General features: G+C 58.2%; 2 protein-coding genes across 2 annotated transcripts; one reads left to right on the forward strand and one right to left on the reverse strand.

The window, feature by feature from the left end:
* On the reverse strand, positions 1-10,344 carry AARSD1 (alanyl-tRNA synthetase domain containing 1). The gene is made up of 18 exons (XM_054088022.1): positions 10,228-10,344; positions 9,689-10,017; positions 8,556-8,669; positions 8,382-8,448; positions 7,730-7,828; positions 7,234-7,323; positions 7,095-7,148; positions 5,687-5,809; positions 4,539-4,698; positions 3,492-3,549; positions 3,008-3,164; positions 2,802-2,918; positions 2,012-2,142; positions 1,787-1,853; positions 1,547-1,638; positions 1,030-1,084; positions 635-729; positions 1-221 (listed from the first exon to the last, which is right to left on the reverse strand). The coding sequence occupies exons 1-18, from the start codon at positions 10,342-10,344 to the stop codon at positions 86-88; spliced, it is 2,061 nt and encodes a 686-aa protein (XP_053943997.1). The 3' UTR covers positions 1-85.
* Positions 9,984-17,297, forward strand: RUNDC1 (RUN domain containing 1). The gene is made up of 5 exons (XM_054088162.1): positions 9,984-10,739; positions 12,302-12,460; positions 12,732-12,930; positions 13,170-13,277; positions 14,583-17,297. The coding sequence occupies exons 1-5, from the start codon at positions 10,428-10,430 to the stop codon at positions 15,446-15,448; spliced, it is 1,644 nt and encodes a 547-aa protein (XP_053944137.1). The 5' UTR covers positions 9,984-10,427; the 3' UTR covers positions 15,449-17,297.
* Positions 17,298-17,339: the final 42 nt, after the last annotated feature.

Below are 17,339 nucleotides of genomic sequence, written 5' to 3' on the forward strand. Positions count from 1 at the left end.
TCCTTTTATGTCTTTATTCTCTGGGACAGAAGTTAGTAGAGCTTATGCAAAGGAGAGAAGATAGCGCTACTTTGAGAGTAGTTTCTTACAATTCAGGGCTTCGATGGCTGATGAATTCCTGGAGGAGAGCTTGTACTTCTCCTCGTTGACTCATCTTGGTTGCCTTGCCCTGAAAGCGGCCTCGTTTCCCAGCTCCTTTGCCTCCCAGCAGCTCTGCCACCCTGCGGTAACAAGAGCACAGACTGAGCGCAGGGATAGGATAAGGGGAATGGTTTTCAGCTGAAAGAGGGGAGATTGGGATGAGATCTTAGGGAGAAATGTTTTGCTGTGAGGGTGGGGAGGCCCTGGAACAGGGTGCCCAGAGCAGTGGTGGCTGCCCCATCCCTGGAGGGGTTCAAGGCCAGGTTGGATGGGGCTTGGAGCAACCGGATCCAGTGGGAGGTGTCCCTGCCCATGACAGGCTTTAAGGTCCCTTCCAACCCAAACCATTCTCTGATTCTATGAAGGCTTCTTGCTTGCCGAGAAGAGAGTAGCCTGCCCTAACCTGCTCCAGAGGGCAAACCAGGATCTGCGCCCAGATCAGCTGCAACATCAGAATTCTGGCTAATTTTGAAGAAACCATAAAACGTGTTACCTGGGGCCTAAATTCTCAACTGCTTCAACAGGTCCAGCTAGAAGAAAGAGTCCTGCTTCTTTCTCATCTCCCACAGTCAGGAACAGCAGGGTTTCCTATAGACAGAGAGACGGATCTTGCTCTAGAATAACCAGTGTCCTCCTCGTCCAGGCCAGACACTGCCCACCAGGACCCATCCAAGTGTGCAAACGATGCAGACATTCGTGTGCATCACTGAGACAGAGATTAAATTTGAAGAAAGCAAAAGGGAGAAAGGCTTTTTAACCTTTTATGCTCAATTACACGTTGTGGAGGACAGAACGGGGACCATGGCACAAAAAGAAGCATGGCCCTGCCTGCGTGACAGCTGGAATGGAAAAGCCAGCAGTGTCACGTTCATCACATCAGTGACTCACCTCTGTCCCGATCTCATTAGCGATGATATTCATAAATTCAGTGTCACCCTCTTTCCTGTACAGATGGGTAAAAAAAACACAAATCAGAAAGAAGCAAAAATCTCCTCTGGAGTCCAAAATATCCATCAGAAACCAAAGGCCTGATCAGGCCTGGGCATTCGGATGGAGAGGAAGCTTTTTTCCCTGTATCTCTAAATCCTCACTGTGCATTCCTGTGGATGCATTAGGAATTATTTAAGGGTTTATCTTTAAGATCTAGACTTCCTCAGTTTCACTTGAAAATATCAAAGAGAAATAAGACAGGCACACTTAGTTCTTAGCTATAAAACCAGAAGAATTCTGTGCCTGCATTACTAATACATTCCTTTACTTGTACAACGTGCCAGCAGGCTGAAGCAATTCGACGTTCTGTTCACCTTGTTTATATTCTTCCTTGAGAAACAAACCTGGAGAGGAGTCGGAGAGGTGCCACTGCCACCAGACATGTAAAATGCCCTTTTCCTTGACCTCCCCATACCTGTGCAACACAAAGAGCTGGCTCTGAACAGGTTTGCTCTTGAAGTCCCGGGCTATCAAAACAGCGATGTCTCTAAGGAGGTTCAAGTTATTCTGAAAGACAAGCAAATAAACTCTACTGCAGAGAGGACACAGAGCTGTGATCCTCCAGACAGAAGCGTTCGTTATATCCACAGAAATGAATGTCTACGATTCCCAGTTATAGTGACTAAAGCTGCTCACTCCTCAGCCACCTTCCTACCTTCTGGAGCTGTTTCACCGAGCTCTGCAGTCTCTTCACAGCCTCGACGTGCTCACTTGGTCCGTTTCTGAAAGAAGGAGAGTTTGGATCACCGCTCTGAAGGACAAACAAAAGATACCTTAAAGAAACAAGAGAGGCATCAACACAAGCCCCATGTAGATGTACTTAAGGGGTATTTGTCAGAGGGAAGAGTAAAAAAAACAATCAAAGTGGGAAGCGCATTACTTGAGCAGCGTGGTCAGAGCCTTCTCGGTGCTGTGACTTTGTCCGATTGACTTCAGCACTCTGTTTCCTGCCAGGAAAACCAAGGTGGTTTTGTTCTTTTTCCCTTTTTCTGTGCCAAGGAGTTTAATAACCTTAAAGAGAAAATTACCCTGGTCAGAAAAGAGCAGTACTTTGTTTATACTCGCACAGTTCCTACTGCCTTGTTGCAAGCACTAACTCTCTGCCAGTGAAAATCAACTGATTAAAATCAGCCATAAGGTCAACAAATAAAAACCCAATGGCAATATAGAGGAATTAATACAATTTGCTCATCATGGGCTGCACTGTGCAGAGCATCCGGACGTCTCTGCTGGGATACGGTCCCCAAAAAGTAACTGAAAAGACAGAAACACCTCGAGGCAGCTCTAGAATTTTATCTCCACCTCCCTGCGCAGAGGATTTCTCATTCATAGCAAACACTCCGAACTATCAGAGCTTTCAGCAGAGGGAACAAAAGGCTGTCAACCCAGCAGTGTGCTGCCAAACGGCAATAAACCACGGGCCCTGTGCACAGGCATCAGCGATTCAGGTAACATTGTCGCTTCAGGTAAGGGCTGTGTTCTGTTACAAAGAAAGGAAGCCTTGCTGACTGACAAAAGACTGCCGAGCTGTACGTGGCCCTTCTGGGCTTCACCCAGCACAAGGTTTCCCTTTTACTGTTCGAACAACTCCCTTCAGACCCTGGATCTCAGGGAATTCTGCTGTGCTAGGACCAAGCACGTGGAGCGAGGCTCCCGAGTGCAGCCCCCACCTGCAGGTCACTCAGGTTGGAGACGTGAGTCCCACAGCACAAGCTGGAGTCGACGCCTTCGATGTCGATGACTCGCACTGGCCCCACATGGTCGTCTGGCAAACCACGGCTTCTCACCTGGCAAAAGGACAGTGGCAAACAGGGTGACAACCACCCCACACTTATTCTGGTCCCACAACTATCATCAGCTTTCCCCCATCACTCACTCTTTCGATTTCAGGGTCACCTGCAGCCAGCTCCCTCACTGTCACAGGCACCCTCTCCCGGATTTTCTCATTCACGCTCGTCTCCAGCGCCTCTATTTGTTCCGCTGTCACCGAGGGGGTGTCCAGCTCAATGACACTTCGCTGGCGGCCCAGCTCCCTGCACCAGTGAAGAACACGATGGCTGTAGAATGTAGAACCCCATTGCTGAGAACGCGGCGACTGAAACAAAGCACACTGCCCTCCCCTCCCTGTCATTTACAGAGCACCAGATGCATTCTGAACGCTTAGAGGTGGACAAGAAAGAGCAGATATTCCGCACAGCTTCTGTCCAGCTCTCTGTTGCCTCTCCCAGTCCCCTGAACATGAGCAAGATGCCCAAGCAAACTGCTTTTGATCTATCAACGTCCAGCTCCTTGCAGCCCAGCACGATGGCACATCCCCAACAAGGTGAGACTGGGGTCAAGGGAACCTTTTCTCTGCTCACCATGAGGTTGTCTTGAATCCAAACATCTGATCTGCAATAGCAGTGATGAGATGCTGGCCTGGAAGAGACATACAAGCAACAGTTTTGAGTGCCACTGGACACAGGAAAAGAGGTTTGCAGTCAGACAGTGGTTTTCCTGCTGCTGTTCTCTGTGAACGCCCAGGCGAGTGCTGGCATTACAGGGACTACACTGCTGCTCAGGAGCTGGCATCGCCTTGTGGACCTGGGACCTGTGGGCTTTCAAACTGATTGAGCTCCTCGTGAACTGGTTTGGGTTGGAAGGGACCTCAAAGCCCATCCAGTGCCACCCCTGCCATGGGCAGGGATACCTCCCACTGGATCAGGGGCTCCAAGCCCCATCCAACCTGGCCTTGAACCCCTCCAGGGATGAGGCAGCCACCACTGCTCTGGGCAACCTGGGCCAGGGCCTCCCCACCCTCACAGGAAGAGGGGTCTTCTTCGTAAGATCTCATCTCATCTCAATCTCCCCTCTTTCAGCTGAAAACCACTCCCTCTTGTCTCATCCCTGCACTCCCTGACCAAGAGCCCCTCCCCAGCATTCCTAGAGCTCCTTTCAGTCCTGGAAGCTGCTCTAAGGTCTCCCTGCAGCTTTCTCTTCTCCAGGCTGAACAACCCCAACTCTCTCAACCTGTCCTCATACGGGAGGTTCTCCAGCTCTTGGATCATCTCTCAGGCCTCCTCTGGACTCGCTCCAACAGCTCCACGTCCTTCCTGTGCTGAGGATTCCAGCACTGAACGCAAGACTCCATGTGAGGTCTTGCAAGACCAGAGTAGCGGGACAGCATCCCCTCCCTTGCCCTGCTGGTCACAGTTCTCTCGATCCTCCATCCAAGCCTGCTCACTGCAGGTTTGTTTGCTTACTACAGAGGAGATGCCAGCGGTGTCGACTGCCCCAGCGCCCGGGCCATGCTGCGAACAGAGCTGTAGGACACCTCTCTCCATAACCAGAGTGGAAGAGGTGGGCACTGTCCCCCCTGCACAGCCCGGGTGATGCCAGCCACCCCTCAGCGGCGCCGGGACACAGACCTGAGTGCTGCTGCATGTGGTCGAAGCGGCGCTCCCAGTCCAGTGACAGCAGCACCTCAGCACCCGGCTCCAGCGGCGCCTGCACGAAGTGAACGGCCTCGGAGCCCTGCCGGCTCACGCGCAGCACCGGCACGGTGCCGATGAGGCCACGGTCATCCGGCTGCAGACATGGGCATCACTGGATACAGGGTGTCAACACCGCTGCACCAGCCTGCCCTGTACCTGCCCCTGTGCCCCCTGGCAAGCCCGTATCTGCCCTTGTGCCCCCTGTACCTGCCCCCCATTTCCCCGACCTGCCCCCGTTCCCCCCGTACCTGCCTGTATCTGCCCCTGTGCCCCTCGTACCTGCCCCATGCCCCCCGTATCCGCCTCCCGTACCTGCCCCCCATTTCCCTGACCTGCCCTGTACCTGCCCCATGCCCCCCATACCTGCCCCTGTGCCCCCCGTACCTACCCCCCAGTTCTCTGTCCAGCCTGTACTTGCCCCCATGCCCCCCACAGCTGCCCCTGTGCCCCCTGTACCTGCCCCCCATTTCCCTGACCTAGCCGTACCTGCCCCCGTGCCCCCTGTACCTGCGCCCGTTACCCCTGGTCAGCCTGTACCTGCCCCCGTGCCCCCTGTACCTACCCCCCAATTCCCTGGCCAGCCCATACCTGCCCCCGTGCCCCCCTATACCTTCTCCTGTGGTCCTCTGCCCAAGCTGTACCTGTCCCTGTGACCCCCATATCTGTCCCCTCAGCCCATATCTGTCCCTTTGACCCCCATATCTGTCCCCTCAGCCTCCTAGCCAGCCCATACCTGCCCCCGTGCCCCCCATACCTGCCCTCTGACCCCCTGCCCAGCCCATACCTGCCCCTGTGCCCCCTATACCTGCCCTCTGACCCCCTGCCCAGCCCATACCTGCCCCTGTGCCCCCCATACCTGCCCTCTGACCCCCTGCCCAGCCCATACCTGCCCCTGTGCCCCCCATACCTGCTCTCCAGCCCCCCTGCCCAGCCCATGCCTGTCCCCATCCCCCCCATCCCCGCCCTCCGGTCCCCCCTACTCACCCCCATGGTGCTCTGCGCGGCCTGTACCGGCCCCCCCATACCTGCTACCCGGTCCCCTGCCCAGCCCACACCTGCCCCCCCGCCCCGGTCCCCCGTACCTGCCCTCCGCCCTCAGGGAAGAGGATGGTGTCCTCCAGCACCACTTGGAACCCCTGCAGGGGCTCCCCGCCGCCCTCGGGCTGCAGCTCCGCCGCCCGGCACGACACCACCCTGGTGGCGAACTGCAGCGGAGAGGCCGTGAGGACCGGCCAGCGCCTGCCCCCCTCCGGTACCCGCCCGTCAGCCCCGCCGTTACCTGCCGGGCCCAGCTGTCCCGCTGGCACTGGAACACCATGGCGGGGGCACACCGGGGCTGGCAGGGACGGCGGCGGGCGGGGGCACACGGGGCGGGCGGGCCGAACGCGGGGCTGTCGGGGCGGACACGGGGCTGGTGATAACGGCGGCGGTGGAGGACAGACACGTGGTTGCCAAAACAGCGAGCGCAGAGGGACGGCGACCGAGGAGGGACACGGGGTTTCTGATAACCGCACGCAGAACGCGGCACGGGCGAAGACGGCGGCCGAGGAGGGACACGGGGCCGCGGGTGCGCGCTCCCCGCAAGGCGCCGCCCGGTGGCGGCGGAGGCTCCCGGTTTTCGGTGCGGCGGCGGCGCCCGAGCAGACAAGAGGCAGCGGCGGCAGCAGCTCACGTTTATTACCCCGCGCGGGTTCCCAGCACGGGGATAGCGGACGGTTCAACTCCGCCCCGGGTCGGCGTTCGCTGCGAACAGGCTGGGGCGGCTCCGTTTCCTCCTGCCCTTGCTGCTCCGCGGTGCTCGGCGGCTCCGGGGACCGGGCTTCAAACGTCGTCCTGTGACGGGGGGAAGGTGCCAGGGAAGGGGCAGTCCCGAGGAGAGCATCCCCGTTAGTCCCGAGGAGAGCAACCCCGTTAGTCCCGAGGAGAGCATCCCTGTCAGCCCCGGGGAGCGCAACCCCGTTAGTCCCGAGGAGAGCATCCCTGTCAGCCCCGGGGAGAGCAACCCCGTTAGTCCCGGGGAGAGCATCCCTGTCAGCCCCGGGGAGAGCAACCCCGTTAGTCCCGAGGAGAGCATCCCCGTTAGTCCCGGGGAGAGCATCCCTGTCAGCCCCGGGGAGAGCATCCCTGTCAGCCCCGGTGAGAGCAACCCCGTTAGTCCCGAGGAGAGCATCCCCGTTAGTCCCGGAAAGAGCATCCCCGTCAGCCCCCGGGAGAGCATCCCCTTTAGTCCCAAGGAGAGCATCCCCATTAGCTCCGAGGAGAGCATCCCCATTAGTCCTGGAAAGAGCATCCCTGTCAGCCCCGGAGAGAGCATCCCTCTTAGCCTGGGAGAGAGCATCCCCAATAGTCCCAAGGAGAGCATCCCCCTTAGCCCCGGGACCGGCTGGAGCTGCCACCGGTGGCCCGGAGCCAGCAGAGTCCAGGCACGGCTTGGCGGGGCGGCTGCAGCCAGTGCAGTGTCCATGGAAGCTGCTCTCTGGCCATACTTACGTCCAGGTCATCCATGGCCGGGGGAGGCCCTTTGTCTGTCACCTTCTCCAGCATCTGAGGGAGAAACAAGCGGCGGTGGGAGCTCTGAATGCTCGGCTCCCCCATGCCAAGCTCCCACCCCACAGTCCCCCACGCTCACCTCAGCGTACTGCTCCACCATTGCCCTCTCCACCTCCTCGTCCCCTTCCCAGTCTCGCCAGTTGTCAAAGTCTACAGAAAGCCAAGCCGGCTGTGGGCAGAGAGAGCATCCCCTGAGAGAGGGAACAGCACGGACGGGAACAGGCAGCCCCCTGCTCCCAGCTCAGGGATCGCTGTGGGATGAGCCGCTCCTGCGCTGGGGAGGGGACTGGGTGCACTGGGGAGGGGACTGGGTGCACTGGGAAAGGGGAGTGGGTGCACTGGGGAGGGGACCGGGTGCACTGGGGAAGGGGAGTGGGTCCCTACGCCTGCTGGAGCTGGTTCTGACCCTGCCTACAGCAAGGGAAAGGGTTGCCACATCCCTCCTGGAGGTCGCTGGGCTGGTGGTGACAATGAGGTTGGGCTCTTTGGGAGCTCTCTCCTGGGGGCAGGTTGGTCCCTGGGAGCTCGAGTGCTTCATGGGGACAGCTCGGCATGGAGCTGGTCACCACACACACCTTGATGTTCTCCTTGGTGATGCGAGGCCAAGCCACTTTCTCCTTCCACTTCCTCATAAAGCACGTGATGGAGCGGTCAGAGCGCTTCTCCTGCGAGTCCTGCCGAGAGATCAGGGGTACCTCATCTCCGTGTCTGCTGGACTCCTCTCTGCAACCCACTACGAACACGCACAGGGCTAAAGCTCAGCCACGTGCAGGCTGCGGGCCACGCTGAACCCTGGGCAGCACTGCGAGTGCCAGGGCTGCGGTCAGGAATCTCAGGTTTGTGCTCACACCACTCAGGCTCTTGGGAAACGAGGAGCGTTCGTAGAATCATTAAGGTTGGAAAAGACCTCTAAGCTCACCCAGTTCAACCATCAGCCCAACCCCATCGCGCCAACTAAACCGTGTCTGGAAGTGCCACATCTACAAGTTTTTTGAACCCCTCCAGGGATGGTGATGCCACCCCTGTCCTGGGCAGCCTCTGCCAGGGCTTCACCACTCTTTTGGTAAAGCCATTTTTAATAACATCCAATCTAAACCTCCCCCGGCGCAACTTGAGGCCATTCAACTTGAGCTGTTCAACACTAAGCAGGGTTGCTCAGGACCGCACAGGGTGGCTTTGACTCTGATGGCAGCTGCCAGAGAACAGTTTGCTGAGCGGAAGCCTCACCTTGGAGTTGATCCTGGCGTACAAGTTAATCTCGTTGTAGAACTCCACGCCGTCTGCATTTTTGCAACTGCCAAAACACCGCAACAGCCAAACGTGGGAGGGGGCTGAGGTCATGCACCCCGGGTCTCACAGGGCCCCCGGGTTCAGGGCTGTGTCTTGGTCACCAGGGCTCACCTAAACACCAGCCGCTGGTCCTCAATGGTGACCTTGACATCTCTGCTGTCCTCAACGCAGAACTCCAGGTAGACGTACCGTGGCCGGTCGTACCACAGCGTCTTCGCTGGTTGCCTGGGATGGAGCGGAGCAGCGCTATCACTATGGTGCCCACCAACTCCAGGTGATGCCAAGAGGTGTCCCAATCATGCTCCTGCTTGGCTGGCAGCCCCCCTCCTCACGCCCCTGTGGCACTGGGTGGGAGGGCCCTTCCCAGTGGGACCTCAGCTCCAGGCCCTGAGGCCCTGACTGGGTGCTGCCCATCCCATCTGTGCCCTGTCTTCTGCCTCATCTCATCCCATTCTGCCCTGTCCAGTTCTGTTCTGTCCCATCCCATCTGATTCTGTCCTGTCCTGTCCCATCCCATTCTGCCCTGTTCCATCCTGTCCTGTCCCGTTCTGTCCTGCCCTGTCCTGTGCCGTTCCATCTCACCCCATCCCACCCCATCCCATCCCATCTCATTTCATCTCATCATCTCATCTCATCCCATTCCATCCTACTCGTCCCTTCTCATCTCATTTCATCCCATCCCATCCCGTCTCATCCCACCCCATCCCATCATTTCCCACCCCATCCCATCTCGTTTCATCTCATCATCTCATCTCATCCCATTCCATCCTACTTGTCCCAACCCGTCTCATCCCGTCCTGTCTCATCCCATCCCATCCCATCCTGTCTCATCCCACCCCATCCCATCCCGTCTTGTTTCATCTCATCATCTCATCCCATTCCATCCTACCTGTCCCATCCCATCCCATGCCATCCCAAACTGTGCCATCCCATCCCACCCCATTCCATTCCATCCCATCCCGTGCCGTCTCATCCCGTCCCATCTCGTCTCGTCTCATCTCATCTCATCCCATTCCATCCTACCTGTCCCGTCCCATCCCATCCCACCCCACACCATCCCATCTCATCCCATCCCACCCTATCCCATCCCATCCCACCCTATCCCACCTCATCCCATTCCACCCTACCCCACCCGGTCCCACCCCATCCCATCCCACCCCATTCTACCCCATCCCACCCCATCCCTATCCCACCCCACCCCATCCCGTCCCGCCCGGTCCCGTCCCGCCGGTGCCCGCTCTCGCCTCGCCATGGCGGCCCCGGCTCCGCCCCGCGCTATTTCGGGCGGGGGCGCGGCTGCCGGTGGGGCCGCAGCGGGGGCAGCAGAGGGGGCACCTCTCGGCTCGGTGTCCCGCAGCGCCGCCGGCGGAGCCCGCACCGCGGGAGGCACCGGGAACCCCGGGATCCACCGAGACAGCCGGGATCTACCGGGACCCCCGGGATCCACCGGGACCCCAGAGATGCGCTGAAGCCCCCCCGGGATCCACCAGTGCCCCTGGGATGCACCGAAACTGCCAGGATCTACCGGGATCCACCGAGACCCCCGGGATTCCACCCGGACCTCCTGGATGCACTAACCCCTCCGGGATGTCCCGGGATCCCCGGTATGCACCGACCCAACCCCGGGGTGTCCCGGGACCCGTGGGATGCACCAAGACCCCAGGGATCCACCGGGATGCACCGAGACCCCCGGGATGCACCGAAATGTCCCGGGACCCTCGGGATGCATCGAGACTCCCGGGATCCACCGGGATGTCCCGGGACCCTCGGGATGCACCGAGACCCTCGAGATCCGCCGGGATGCACCGAACTCCCCCGGGATCCCCGGGATGTACTTAGATCCCTGGGATCCATCGGGACACCCCGAGAGAGCCGGTGCCCCCGGTCCTCCACGCCGCATGGGGCGCTCTCTCGCCTCGCTGTAGCCACTCTTCGCTGGGGGACGCTCTGTCCCGTGTCCCCGCCTCTCCTCTCTGGGCCAAGATGGCGGTGCCGGTAGCGGCAGCGCTGGAAGCGGAGGGCCCGGGGGAGCGCTGGGCACCGGTGGGCGCCGTGTCGGCGGCGGAGGAGGAGGAAGAGGAGGAGGAGGAAGAAGAGGAGGCGTCGGGCGGGTCGGTGCGGCGGTTGCGCGCGGAGCGGCGGCGGCTGCAGGCGGCACTGCTGGCGCTGGGCTCGCACTTCGCGCAGGTGCAGTTCCGGTTGCGGCAGGTGGCCCGGGCCGCTCCCGCCGAGCAGCGGCGGCTCCTCCGCGAGCTCGAGGAGTTCGCCTTCCGCGGGTGCGCGGGGCCCGCGCCGGTGAGTGCGAACGGGAACAGGAGCGGTTGGGGCCCGCCCCGGGGAGTGCGAACGGGAACAGGAGCGGTTGGGGCCCACCCCGGGGAGTGCGGAGACGGGAAGGGGCGGGGAGGGACGGGGGGACGCCCCGGTGAGTGCGAGGAACGGGAACGGGAACGGGGAGGGGGGTGCGGGGGCCGGGACAGGGGCGAGTGTGCGGGGACCGGGAACGGGGAGAGTGTGGAGAGCACCCCGGGGTGTGTGGGGAACTGGAACGGGACGGGGGTGGGGGTATGGGGCCCGCGCCGGTGAGTGCAAGCGGGGACCGGGGGGTTGGAGCCTGCCCCGGGGTGTGCGGAGATGGGAAGGGGGGAGGAGGCGCCCCAGTGAGTGCGAGAAACGGGAACGGGGTGTGTGCAGGGGGCCAGGAACGAGGGGAAGGTGTAGGCACCACCCTGAGGAGCGCGGGGAACGGGGGGGGGGGATGCGGACCACCCTAGTGAGTGTGGGGAACGGGAATGGGACGGGAGGAGGACCGGGACTAGGGAGAATGTGGGGCTGAGGAGCAGTGAGTGCAGGGGAAACAGGACGGGGGTGCAGGGGAAATGGGATTGGGGAGGATGGGAACCAAAGGGTGCACCGGGCACCAGCCTTGCGAGTGCTGGGCAACTGGCACAAGGAGGTGTGTGGGGCCTGTCCTGGGGAGTGGCGGCGGGTGGGACAGGAGGGTATGGGGAGACTGGGACCGAGGGTGCTGGGGAGGGGGTACCAGAACTGGAAGGTCCGGGAGAGGATGAGACATGGGGGATTCTGGCTGAGGGGGGAAGGGGGGCCATTCTGGGGGTCACAAAGGGGAGACTCTGCCAAATACACAGAGAGACCCCTGCTCAGGGCAGTGCAGGGGGTGTGGGCTGTGTTGAGCCCGGTTGGTGGGGCGCCGCTGCTGGCAGAGCCCTTGCTGGATGAGAAGAACACCATCCCCCTTGAATAACTCCGTATCCCTTCGGATAGTGCCCCAGCGTCAGTGTGTGCATCTGGCCTGGCTGAAGCCTGTCAGTGTTGGCGGTGGCTCTGCTCTCTCCTAGGCCATGCGGAGCAGAGCAGGGTGTCCATTGCAGCCACCCATGGCCTCGCTGTCTGGCTATGGCCGGCTCCGGAGAGAGCCAGGCCAGCGGATTTGGACAAACCTTGGTTACTGGAGCCTGCAGGCTCGTGGTGACTGGCAGCCAGCTTGCAGGGATGTGCATCAAAGCCCTGCTCCGCTCCTAGACACAGTGGTGACTCTAAGGATCTCTGATACATGCACATTGTTAAGCTGCTTTCAGCAATGTTTCTCAGATCCCAGCCTTGAGGCAGGCTGGGTGCTGGAGGTCTGGAGAGGCTCTTCCTTTGTCGGATGAGATGCTGTAGCTGGTACCTCTCCTTGATGTACAGGCAAATCTTATTCTCAGCCTGGCGTGTGGTGTTTGCTGGTTCAGTACGTGAACTGAGGGGTTTGCTCCTTGTACCATGATCCTGTTCTCTGGGGCCTGGCTACAATGGTAAATCTTTGATCTTATGTACCAGTAACTTTTTTTTTCCAGAGCGAGCGAGAGAAGCAGGAGCAAATTGAGGTCCGGAAGGAGAAGCAGAGAGAGCTGATCCTGCAGCTCAAGACGCAGCTGGATGATCTGGAGACATTTGCTTACCAAGAGGGCAGCTATGATTCTCTGCCTCAGTCTGTGGTTATGGAAAGACAACGGGTAAGGCTCACAAAATCCTGCTGCTCATGTTTCTTCTTAGCATTTGTGAGCCTCTTATCAGCTGTAGGAGCTGGTGGGTCCTTATTTCTCACCAGTGACTGCAGTAGCATATCAGTAGCTCGTGTAAACCTGTCCCGTGTCTTTTCCTGTGATTTTGGTTGTGCAGCAGAGTTGGGCTGTTCCTGGGTAATGAGTTAGTACAGATGTGTTTAGAAGCTGATGGGCAGCTGTGCCATGTGGTCAGCTCACACTCCTGACTTGTGTTTTGCAGATGATCATAAATGAGCTGATAAATAAGCTGGACATGGACTTGAGTGAAGATGTCGCCACGCTCTCTCCAGAGGAGCTGCGACAACGCGTGGATGCTGCCATCGCGCAGATTGTGAACCCAGCCAGGGTGAAGGAGCAGCTGGTGGAACAACTGAAGACGCAGATAAGGGACCTCGAAATGTTCATCAGCTTCATTCAGGGTCAGTGCTGAGTTTTAGCTGAGCAGATTGGATTAATTTGTAATTCCCTGACAGAGTTCTGAGTGAGAAGTCATAGATGCAGGAAGGGTTTCTGGGTTAGGGGAAATACAGATCCATGGTCTGGTGGTGGGGAATGAGAGACTGATGAAAGGGTGCAGAGAGCTCGAAGGAATATTGACCTTAATACTTGGGACACAAATTCACCAGTGTGAAATAACAGTGTGAAATTCTTGTTCTAGATGAAGTTGGAGGCTCTGGCAAGGCAGAAGATGAGCACTGTGAGTGTGCAGGCAAAAAGGAGGGTAATGGTTCCTACAAACCAAATTCACGGCCTTCTGGAAACAGAGGTGGGCACTGCTTGGCTTGAAGCTTCCGTCATGCACTTGAGATTTGGCCAGCACGAACCAGCATCCAGTCACATGAGGCTGCTTTGCTTTTTTCCTGGCAGTTGGTTTCTGTGCTTTCCTGCTCCCACTGGCAGCAGGCTGGTATCCAGTTCCTTCTCCCTTCCTCCATGGGATCATTCACGCATTTGCAGAGCCTGAGCGCGTGGCACAGAGGGTGGGATTGGTCTCCAGCTGAGATCAGGAGCAGAAGGGACTGCAGAGATGTTAGAGCAGCCTTTCCAGTACTGAAAGGGGCTCCAGGAAATGTGGGGTGGGGCTCTTGATCAGAGAGCAAAGGGACAGGATAAGGGGGAGCAGTTTTCAGCTGAAAGAGGGGAAATTGAGTTGAGATCTTAGGAAGAAATATTCTCCTGTGAAGATAAGACCACGACCCAGGTTGCCCAGAGCAGTGGTGGCTGCCCCATCCCTGGAGGGGTTCAAGGCCAGGTTGGGCGGGGCTTGGAGCAACCAGATCCAGTGGGAAGTATCCCTGCCCATGGCAGGGGGTGGAACTGGATGAACTTCAAGGTCCCTTCTAACCCATACATTCTGTCGTTCTATACTTGGTGCAAAGTGCGGACACTTGCAGGCTGAGCAAGTGAGCTGAGCAGCCTTGTTTGCGTTGGGCTACAATTAATGCTCTTGGAGTTCCTAGCTCTGTGAGCAGACACAGCAAGACGAGTGAGTCTGTTGTTCCTTGTAATTTGAGACTTGTCTACTTATTCCATGAATTTATTGGAGGTAGGGTAGTGTACTAGCAGTAATGCTACAGTGCCTTTACCTCCTGTACTCTGAGGCATCTGCTGCATGTCAGAGATGGAATCCTGGCCTGGATAGACTCTGGGTCTCACCCAGTGTGGCTGCTCTTACACACTGAATTAATAACATCAGTGTGTGTAAGCAGCGTGTGTCAGCCTGCTGGGACAAGGGGCTTCTAGTGATGCACCTTTAGCAGACGTTTTGGTGAATCCTAATTCCCCGTGTGAGTCCGTCATGTCTGGAGAGTGATCTTTCCTCCGTATTTTTGGTCATACGTTCCCGCTAGGAAAGCTGTTGTAGGATTCCTCCTCTCTGAGATTACCCGATTGTGAGAACAGGCCAGACAAATTTTTGCTTTTCTGGTTGCCGTCGGTGCTTTGAAACTAGAAAAAGTAGCATCAGTCCCATGAGAGGAGCAGATGGTTGCATTCTCTGTGTGTGTTATGCAGAAGTAGAGCTGTGGATTCCTTAACAAGAGTGGGTTTTTCTCTTTTCTAACCTGACCAGTGAGCCCAGAAGATGCCAGGAAGATGCGAGAAACGGGTCTGCACCTCATGCGTCGTGTGCTTGCCGTGCTGCAGATCTTTGCTGTCAGCCAGTTTGGTTGTGCCACCGGTCAGGTTCCTCGCAGCCTCTGGCAGAAGGACCAAGCCAGCCGGGACTATTCCCCCTTGATTAGGAAGCTGGAGCTGGCAGTGGAGCGGGTGAGGCAGCTCGCTGTGAGACACCAGCAGGAAGACCACGCTCTGGGTTCCCCTGGCCTGCAGGACGTTCCCTCGGGGGGCAGAGATGAGCTGACCCTGGCCGTGCGGAAGGAGCTGACCATCGCTTTGCGGGACCTGATGGCTCATGGGCTCTATGCCTCCTCACAAGGAATGAGCCTGGTTTTGGCACCCATCGCGTGCCTGATTCCTGCCTTCACCTCATCTCCACAGGCCATGCACCCCTGGGAGCTCTTTGTAAAGTACTACAACGCTAAGAATGGACAAGCCTTTGTGGAATCCCCGGCTCGCAAGCTCTCCCAGTCCTTTGCTTTGCCTGTGACAGGAGGAGTGGCCGTTACTCCCAAACAGAGCCTGCTGACGGCCATCCACACTGTCCTCGCCGAGCATGACCCCTTCAAGCGCAGCGCAGACTCGGAGCTGAAGGCACTGGTGTGTCTGGCGCTGAACGAGCAGCGCTTGGTCTCCTGGGTCAACCTCATCTGCAAGTCGGGTGCTCTGGTGCAATCCCACTACCAGCCCTGGAGCTACATGGCAAACACTGGCTTTGAGGGCGCCCTCAACCTCCTCAGTCGCCTGAGCAACTTGAAATTCCACCTCCCTGTAGACCTGGCCGTCCGGCAGTTGAAGAACATCAAAGATGCATTTTGATGTGGTTTTGTGGTAGTTGTTCTCTTTTCCATGAGTGAGTAGCTGTGGGGCTCCAGATGTCCGGCTTTTATAGACCAACTTCGGCTCTTTGAAATCGATATTTGCTTTTAGGGGAATCTTAATGGTGTTTGATGCTGGAAATCGATGTTTTACAAAGCTGCTCCCTGTGCACACCTCGCCTGCCCCTTGCACGCTGCTCGGAGGAGCAGAACTGCCCCGCTGGCAGTGCCGGCGTGGGGCTCATGTGGGGCTGGTGCCCCAAGTGTGGCAGAGGCTTGGAAAGGCACCTGGAAAAGCCCCTGGGAATGTGCAGCTCAGCTCCTGTGCTGTGTCCGTGTGGTTATTCAATTTGTGCTCAGAATACTGCCCCTTACGAGAGGTGGGTGGCTGCTTCTGGGCCATCCCAGGGTTGGGAGTGACGTGGGTGTGGGATCTGCAGAACTGTGGGGACTGCGCTCCACCAGTGGTGTTGTCCGGTAGTCCTGGAATTCTGTCAGGAGTCTGTGCAGCGGCTGGTGCGCTGGCAGCCTGGTGTTCCACTGGGGGACGCATTAAATCGCTTTGGCAAGTGTTGTGTGGGAAGAGGCTGCCCTGGTTCCTGTGTTTTCATTTGTGCCCAGCGCTGGCTCAGTGCTGTGGTTCTGCTGTCTGTAACCAGGGTGGGAATTGTCTGGAATTCCCGCTGGGATGGGAGCTTGCTCTGCGCTGGGTGTGACAGCACAGCCCATGCCTGCTGCAGCACAGCCCATGGGCTACGGGGATCGGCCAGGACCCACGGGGGTTTGGAATCAGACGGAATTGGGGACTGGTCAGGAATTGGTGAGGATCGGCTGGGACTGGGCAGGAGCCAGGAATCAGACCAGAATCTGCTGGATTTGATGACTTTTGGGTATTGGGACCATCCAGAATCTGAAATTGTCTGGGGTTGGGAATCAGCTGGGATGGGAGACTGGTGGGGACCAGGAATTGCTTGGGACCAGGAACTGTCTGGGCTTGCGTCCACACCAGAAGAATGGGATGTCATCCAGAGGGACCTGGGCAGGCTGGAGAAGTGGGGCTGTGAGAACCTCAGGAAGTTCAACAAGGCCAAGTGCAAGGTCCTGCACCTGGGTTGGGGCAATCCCCGATTTCAGTATGGGATGAGGGATGATGTGATTGAGAGCAGCCCTGCGGAGAAGGGCTTGGGGTGCTGGTCAATGAGAAGCTCAAGATGAGCCAGCAACATCTGCTCGCAGCCCAGAAACCAACCGTGTCCTGGGCTGCATCCAAAGCAGCGTGGCCAGCAGGGAGGGAGGGGATTCTGCCCCTCTGTTCCTCTCTTGTGAGACCTCATTTGGAGTATTGTGTCCAGTTCTGGAATCCTCAACGTAAAAAGGAGATGGAGCTGTTGGAATGGGTCCAGAGGAGGCTACAAGGATGATCCGAGGGCTGGAGCACCTTCCCTAGGAGGACAGGCTAAGAGAGCTGGGCTTGTTTAGCCTGCAGAAGGCTCCAAGGAGACCTTAGAGCAACCTTACAATTCCTGAAGGGTTACAAGAAAGCTGTGGAGAGGCTGTTCACAAAGGATAGGAGGAGGGGGAATGGGGATAAACTGGAGAGGGACAGGTTTAGGTTTGACATAAGTAAGAATTTCTTCACCATGAGAGTGGGGAGGCCCTGGCCCAGGTTGCCCAGAGCAGTGGTGGCTGCCCCATCCCTGGAGGGGTTCAAGGCCAGGTTGGATGGGCCTTGGGCAGCCTGAGCCAGTGGGAGGTGTCCCTGCCCATGGCAGGGGGTGGAACTGGATGATCTTTAAGATCCCTTCCAACCCAATCTACTCTATGGGTCTGCGGGCAGGGGCTGGGTGCAGGCAGGGCTCAGGGCTCCGGACCGGGACCGCGTTGGGGTCTCC

Source organism: Cuculus canorus, chromosome 25 (assembly GCF_017976375.1).
Source record: "Cuculus canorus isolate bCucCan1 chromosome 25, bCucCan1.pri, whole genome shotgun sequence".
Taxonomy (NCBI): Eukaryota; Metazoa; Chordata; class Aves; order Cuculiformes; family Cuculidae; genus Cuculus; species Cuculus canorus.

What these genes read in the sequence shown, in the direction of transcription:
- AARSD1 (XM_054088022.1), bottom strand. Translation starts at nt 10,344, where the DNA reads ATGCGGCGTGGAGGACCGGGGGCACCGGCTCTCTCGGGGTGTCCCGAT. An exon ending in CATCCCGGCGGATCTCGAGG is followed by an intron (nt 10,018 to 10,227) that starts GTCTCGGTGCAT and finishes CGGAGGGGTTAG; the next exon opens with TGCATCCAGGAGGTCCGGGT. An exon ending in GCCGGGGCCGCCATGGCGAG is followed by an intron (nt 8,670 to 9,688) that starts GCGAGAGCGGGC and finishes GCTCCATCCCAG; the next exon opens with GCAACCAGCGAAGACGCTGT.
- RUNDC1 (XM_054088162.1), top strand. Translation starts at nt 10,428, where the DNA reads ATGGCGGTGCCGGTAGCGGCAGCGCTGGAAGCGGAGGGCCCGGGGGAG. An exon ending in GTTCATCAGCTTCATTCAGG is followed by an intron (nt 12,931 to 13,169) that starts GTCAGTGCTGAG and finishes TTCTTGTTCTAG; the next exon opens with ATGAAGTTGGAGGCTCTGGC. An exon ending in ACGGCCTTCTGGAAACAGAG is followed by an intron (nt 13,278 to 14,582) that starts GTGGGCACTGCT and finishes TAACCTGACCAG; the next exon opens with TGAGCCCAGAAGATGCCAGG.